At 44.0% G+C, this 7,500-nt stretch overlaps 1 protein-coding gene across 1 annotated transcript in view; it reads right to left on the bottom strand.

Annotated features, from left to right (window-relative positions):
• LOC134444939 (centriolar coiled-coil protein of 110 kDa-like) overlaps window positions 1-7,278 on the bottom strand; it is a gene marked incomplete at its 5' end in the record, with an annotated part of 15,936 nt that extends 8,658 nt beyond the window's left edge. Inside the window, 4 exons of the mRNA XM_063194112.1 lie at window positions 436-537; window positions 785-901; window positions 1,238-1,344; window positions 7,146-7,278. Coding sequence (XP_063050182.1) covers window positions 436-537; window positions 785-901; window positions 1,238-1,344; window positions 7,146-7,278 — 459 coding nt within the window. The remainder of the gene's footprint in view (window positions 1-435; window positions 538-784; window positions 902-1,237; window positions 1,345-7,145) is intronic.
• Window positions 7,279-7,500: the final 222 nt, after the last annotated feature.

Here is a 7,500-nt window from a genome sequence, read left to right as displayed (position 1 = left end):
ATGAAAAGGTGGACGGGAGTGGTAGGAATGATTGGGGACTGGAAGCGTCGCGTTTCGGGGATATACCTTAAGCAGTCGAAGGCGACTGCACAGGCAGTCTAGTTTATTAGTGCAGACATATAGAAGTTCAGGACTGCAGTATTAACAGTGTTTCTGTGTGTGTGTATTTTTTGTGATCAACATTTTTTCTTTTTATTCAGAAGATTTGACAGTACAAACAGAGGTCAGATTTCTGCTGACATACAAGTGACACAGTGTGTCGATGGTCACACCACATAAAAAATAAAGTAAATGCATTCCCCAAGAAACAAAACAAAACAAACAAAAAACAAAACAAAAACACACACATAATAGTAGGTCAGTTAAGTGAAACCCAAATTGAGACCAAATATAAAGGGAAGGGGGGCTGTGTGTGTGTGTATGTGCATGTTTTACCTGCGCTCTTACTCTCTCCTGCAGGGACTGGTCCTGTGGTGAGAGGGAGGCTCTTCTCGGGGGCACATCAGTGTGGAAGGAGCCAATAAACTCCTGCGTGTCCTTTTAAATACAGACAATACACTTAATGTCACGATGTGCTTATGCATACACATGGCCAAGTGTAGGATTGTATGTGTGTGTGTGAGCGTGTATGTGTTTATGTATTGGTGTGTGTGTGTGTGTGTGTGTGTGTGTGTGTGGAAGAGACCGTGTACATGTGTGTGTATGGGAGGGTGCGTAATTGTGTGTGTGTGTGTGCGTATGTGTGTGTGTGTGTGTCTGTGTGTGTTTATTGCTTGCTTCATACCTGCACTGTCTGTCTGAGGTGTTTGACCTTCTCTGTGTTGAGCAGCCTGCGGATGAGGAAGCCTCTGGCCACAGCCGTGAGTCGGCACAGCGCCCTCTGCTGCTCAGCACTCAGCACCTGCAGGCAGGAAAACAACCCACAGATATGAACGCATGCGTCTCCCTTCCCACACCACACACAGACACACAACCCATAACACTGACATGCACATGCACACACACAAACTCTAACACATGCACTTACACACACAAACTCTTAACACATGCACTTACACACACAAACTCTTAACACATGCACTTACACACACACACAAACTCTTAGCACGTGCACTTACACACACACAAGCTCTTAACACATGCACTTACACACACACTAACTCTTAACACATGCACTTACACACCCGCACGCGCGCAAACACTCACAGACAGACAGACAGACAGACAGACCACACACCTGGCTTAGTCTGTTCCTGGGCTTAGTGCTGACTCTAGCAGGTCCCCACTGGTAGGCAGGCGGAGTAGAGGGTGTAGCTACACCAGGACTTAGAGGAGAGGGGAAACCTAGAGACGCAAAGATCAGGAGACAGAGAGAGAGAGAGAGAGAGAGAGAGAGAGAGAGAGAGAGAGAGAGAGAGAGAGAGAGAGAGAGAATTTAGTCCTTCATCACATTCTTCTCACTGGTAAGGGACTCAAACCTTCGATCTCAAGACCAACTCTCTCAGCCAGCATGTAGCAGAAACAAATTTACTTTAGATGGTGTCAAGCATGTGTGGTGGTAAACAGGTGAGTTTTACAAAAAAGTGTATCCTCTCAATAGCCAAGCATGGTAGTTGGACTGACATGGTTTGGGGATGCATGAATGCTGTCAACATTGGTAATCTGAAATACCGTAAATCCTCTAATATTGGCCGGGGCCTGTATTTACTCAAGTGCATCTTAGACCAGGCCATAATTGGAAGGAGGCCAGAATTAGAGACAGGCCTGTATTCCTATTTGAGCAAAACAGACTACCAGTGGAATGAATAAAACCATGTGTCTACCGTATTTTGAACCAATAAAATACTTGGTTCATTTATTGAAAAAGTAGGCTACAGTTTGCATAACAGTTACGGTATTTCTTACTCACGAGGCGTGTGTCCCTCCCTCCTCTGTTTGTCTTTCCTCCCGTTCTCGCCCTGACCTTATGGACACTATGCGGCAACTGTCATTGGCATTGACGGTCGTATTTCCAAAATCTGCGGCTGTTTCACTCACTATTTTACTCCAGACTTCACAAGACAAACTGTTTCTTGCTGCAGCCAAATGTCGGGGAAATACACATGCAATTTCTGTTTTTTCCGGTCCGTAGCCTGATGTGAAGCAATCTCTATGTGTGAAGCACGTTACTGAAATAGGCAATGAAGGTTAAGCGAGGTAATCATATTATTGTATAATACTGTAGCGTGCCTCCTATTTTTCCTCCACTGGCAATGCATAATAAAAGTTTGACCGCCAAATACGACGAGGGCTCTCAACTTTGCAACCAAGGCAAAGTCTCTTTCTGAGCACGCTCCCTCTGCCTCTGGCTGTATTCTGGGCTCGTGTTGTTGCTAGGCTACCCAAGCATCTGCAAGGAAAGCTAGAGAAGCTGGCCGAAGCGGTCGCTCTCACACAGCTGATATTAACACACGGCTCACATGTAATAACTAGTCTTTGGCGTGTGCACCGTTTGTTGTATAGTAGCAAATTAGTCCTTTTTCGTGAGTGAGGAACTATGTCTAATGCTAACCAGCTTAATGGTTACAGTTGTGGATTTTGAGAACAACGTGAGATATCCGGTAAAGGGAAAAAAACATTGATTCTATTTTTAGACCCGGCCTGTACAAGAGACCGGCCCCAATTTACCTCCGCCGACAGCGAGACCGGCCAATATTAGAATCCCGGCCAGTAATGGAATACAGGCCACAATTAGAGGATTTACGGTACACCTAAAAGCATGCATGTCAACATGCACTGTGACTACTGAGGCAGATCATGATATTCTCCCTAGTATTGTATTCAAATCTCTCACACCAATCTATTTAAGCCAGGTGCACACTCAAAATGTGAAAGTTCAATGCAAAGAAAGGTTGAAACGCACACCAATGACCTCCCTTTTAATCTCTTTTCATTTCGAGACGTTTCGAGCAGCGCTCGAAATTAACGGTGTCCCGACGTCCCGGGGACCATAAAAAATGTTGTGGGGACACAAAGTTATCATTTCTGGGACAATGCCGGGACCGTCCAAAAATATAAATGAAAAGATTCTAAAAGTAGGCTATTATATTTGCAAATCCATTACACAGGGACATTAACTCAACAGCAACCATCAGCGAAAATAGCAACAGAAAACTTTGATAACCCTCCGCATTGTGTTTTAGAATGTTGATTAAGATTTCGCAGCTGCGACTGCAAGCGCGTTGTTCTTCGGACTGCTGCTGAGAGGTTGTCCCGTTGGTTATGCCGTTTCACCCTGAACTAGAAATGCTCTCAGGGAAAACGGGCTCTGGATTGTTGATTTTGCAAGCCAACAAGGATATATTCCAGTAGACATGATTAAGCTGTGACCTGTGAGATGAATGGAGTTCGGTTTTGCTAATATTTCAGGTAGGCCTAAGCAAAGCAACAGCCCCAAACAATGCGCAGTGTCTGTTGTTGCCACCTGTCGCGTCCGCCCAAAACACCAGAACGCGAGCTAGCTCTAAGTAGATTAACCCTCATTCATACATATCAGAAACTGCCTGTAAATGACTTTCCAGTAACAAATAGTTAGGGAAACGGCAAGCAAGCTAACAGGGGTAGTAGTTAGCCAAGAACGTCAAGCAGTTTCATTCAAATGGCTGGAAATGAATTGGCGCTATATTCTGAACATCGTCATACAAACGCAGTTATTTAATTAATGTTGCAGTATCCGTGTTATTGTTTCTGTGCTGGTAAAAGCAGAAATGCCTAGTAGCCAAGGTCTAATTGAAAAGGGGAAAAGTCCATCTTGACTTCATTGATTACAAGCTCGAAGAACGCGCTTCAATTTTACAGCATTGCCAGCGCATTGTTTCTCTCCAATCCCTCTCTTTCTCCCTCTCCCCTCCCTCTCTTTCTCGAAAGTGAGGTAGGCCTAAGTGTGCGGTCGTAGTTTTTTCTCTTGTGCATTTATTTTTAGGTTATCAAATTGTCTTGATGTCAATGTCATGTGAATTTAAAGCGGAAAGGAAACGTCTTGCAATGCGTTGTCGTACTCCTAATGCGGCCCAAAAACCTACCGCATCTTCTTCCACCTAGCCTGATTATCATCGACTTTCACATCTCTTCGAGACTGGCTGAAGCTGTTGCATCACTAGGAGGGCACGGCCTGGCTATCTTCCACCGGCATGCCCATCACAACCAGTGGCCAAAGTCAGACTAGGTTAGACTATTGCCACTTTTTAACTAAAGCTAAACAGACACTGAATTGTTATTGATATGTAGTAGACTAAATGAAAGCTGTTTTTTTCTGTAGGCTAAATAGGTTACAACAGAGTAACAGGCTGGCTGCAATAGACAAATATAATGTCATTGAATGCAGATTTCCTCATATCACCATGCTCATATATTCTTGAAAAACGAAATGTGCACGGTTACTCAAGGCATTTTTCTATACAAGGCACAGATGTTCATGATTTAACACACCCTCGGTTTTTCTTAAAAACCTGAATTCACAGTTGCACTGCAAAAAAAAAACAACTTAGTCACACATAAAATTGAACATGGACATAATTTACCGCTTATTTAGGCGCGAAAAAAATGGGGACACTTCTGGTTACATTCGGGACAATACAAAATGGAATCCGGGACCATTGCGGGACACAAAGGAAAAAAGTTAATTTCGAGCCCTGGTTTCGAGCCAACACGGCCCATTCACTACCGGATTTTAATCTGGGGTGCACTCACTTTTGTGGGTACATGTTCAAACATTAATGGCTGTATTTTGTTTTTTTCTGAGAGAACAAGAAATTTAAGCAGTTAAATGTATTGTTAAAAGGTCACTAATCATTGTGTCAAAGTGAAATTTATGTAATGCTTTCCTATGAAAAGATATACTCACAAATCTGCTAAAACTGTGAGGGGTGTACTCACTTTCGTGATATACTGTATGTGAGGATCATAGATATGGAAGACTAGATGGCGTGTTCATCATTTTGGCGTGGCCAGCCTCCTTGGGCACTGCCGTCTTCGTCCTGCTAAGCTTCCTATTTTTTCACAGGTGTCATTTTACTGCCACCAGCAGGATAATGTGTGTATCGCCTCGTCATTGGTTGTATAATTCAGGCATGAAAACGGGTCAGGGGTGAAAAAGGTGAGAAAGGTGCGGCGTGGCGTGGTGGCACGGAGCGGCGCGTGTGCTGCAGCGGTGCGCGCGCATGTGTGGTGTGCAGTGGCGTTTTTGGGGGATAGTGTTGTATAAGAGTCATACTAGGGGGGTCTGGGGGCATTGAGCTAAAACCGTCTTTAAATGATGAATTTTGAGCATACTGTAGCGACCCAGGGACAGTGAACATAAGAAGAACTGCCAACCATCTTCGTTACTTCATGATTGTCATGCTGTCGTGTCTGATGAGGGGGGCAGATAGGCAGATAGGCAGACAGGCATACAGATAGATAGATAGATAGATAGATAGATAGATAGATAGATAGATAGATAGATAGATAGATAGATAGATAGATAGACAGACAGACAGACAGACAGACAGACAGACAGACAGACAGACAGACAGACAGACAGACAGACAGACAGACAGACAGGCCTAGAATGGGTTTTGGTTCTCAGCCTTTAAAAAAAATAAATTCCCCCTTGACCTCATCAAAACCCTGCCAATGCAGACTAATGCCCCCCCAATGGCAACTAAGCACCCCCTCCTCTCAACACTATCCAATGTCCCCTCAACGCTTGCCTGGTTGTGATCTCGTTTGAACAGTTAATCATATTTCAGACAACTTGTAATACAAAAAATCTTTGACACAGTTTGGATAAACTACTGAAATTTTAGTCCATTCACCTAGTATATCTGTTTCCCTATAAAAAAAATAATAGGAAAGCTCCAACTTTGACCGTGAAAAAAAACTGTTTGACCGTGTTCCACTAGATTTTTAATGTCATTTAGATGTAGGCTACCAAGGGATTACAAAAAACTTGGCATGATTCCTAAAACAATTTGTCCCGTGTCAAACGATTGACTAAGTTAGACGCTCTTTCTCCCTCTCTCTCGTGCGTGCTATAAGAAGCCGCAGCATTCGAAGCATGATGTTGGATGCCTCGCGTAGATATGCGCTTCTTCCCCGGCCGTAGCGCATACTATTTCGCCATTTCGTAGCGCACAGACCCGTTAAAATAGCCGTCAGGAAAACGTGCCGTAAGCCTACCCAAGCTTTCATTAACGGAGCTCTTTTGAGAATAAATACTTTTTCACGTGGGCAGGGCAAATGCGGTTTCAAATTATTAGGAAAACGGCTTAACTTCTGTGGCTAACTACCATCCACTCACTTCTCATCGAAATGCTTGCGTCTTGATGTTCTCATAACAAGAATCATGATCTCAAATAGCTACCTCTCTGGGAAACGTGTAGACTATCTGTGACAGATCGTTTGGACACTTTCTTATAATCAGAGATGTTCTAGAACTAAAAAGAAAGATATTTGATACAACCACGCCAGCCCCGCAGACCAAAGCTTCACCTGTTTAAAACGCTTTCAAAGATAAGTATGAAGGGCGGGACTTAGATTGAGCTCGTTCACGTTATTGGCTGTGCCGACAGCAACAAATGCTGTGATTTGTCAAACGTCATTGTCAGTTGTGGAATCTCTCCTTAAATTGTATGAAGTTTTCTGCGGTAGAGCGCTACACAATGATACAGTAAGTTGGCGCTACACTTTTCTCCTCGTTCGACCTCGACAGCCCCCCCCCCCTTAACATTTTCTCCTCGGATCTACACGATTCACAGAAATGACCCATTTTGATTTCAAAACGGCGAATTCCGCCGAAAGGTGAGGGATTTTCATGCCTGATAATTCCAGACGAACAATCTGACTGAGCTTCTCTTTTTCTTTAATTTTTTTTTTTTTTTAATTAAAAGATGTTTTGGTCTTTTACGACTTTATTTGACAGTACAGTGTAGAGGTGGACAGGAAGCTAATTGGGAGAGGTCGGCAAAGGACCCGGGCCGGGAATCAAACCCGGGTCTGCCGCATGGTAGGCGAGTGCCCTACCGGTTGGCCACGAGCATTCATTCCAATATAAAGGGGTGGTCAACACAGCATGTAGTACTGTACTTCTATATGAGACGGTAATGTCTGTGGTGGTGGTGTCTTACCCATGCTGTAGCTGCCCTGAGGGGGGGACCTCTCGGCTGGGCTGGAGGCTGGGTAGTGCTCCCTGCCACCCCTCCACTCCACCGTGCCCTCCAAAGACACCCCAGACAGACGCCGCTCCGTGCTATCCAGCCCCTGTACAGCACAAATACGGCATGTTAAAATATACTGTAATATAATCACACCCAAATACGGCATGTTAAAATATACTGTAATATAATCACACCCAAATACGGCATGTTATATATGTAACATGGTGTATGTAATGTAAAATATACATGTGATATACTGTAGTATAATTAATTACACCCACTGCATCCACACATGCAACAGTGCCCCTGCCTGAAATACCTTCTC

This window comes from Engraulis encrasicolus, unplaced genomic scaffold (genome assembly GCF_034702125.1).
Source record: "Engraulis encrasicolus isolate BLACKSEA-1 unplaced genomic scaffold, IST_EnEncr_1.0 scaffold_879_np1212, whole genome shotgun sequence".
NCBI lineage: Eukaryota > Metazoa > Chordata > Actinopteri > Clupeiformes > Engraulidae > Engraulis > Engraulis encrasicolus.
Note: the sequence above shows the minus strand (reverse complement) of the source record. Positions and strands in the feature narration are given on the sequence as shown.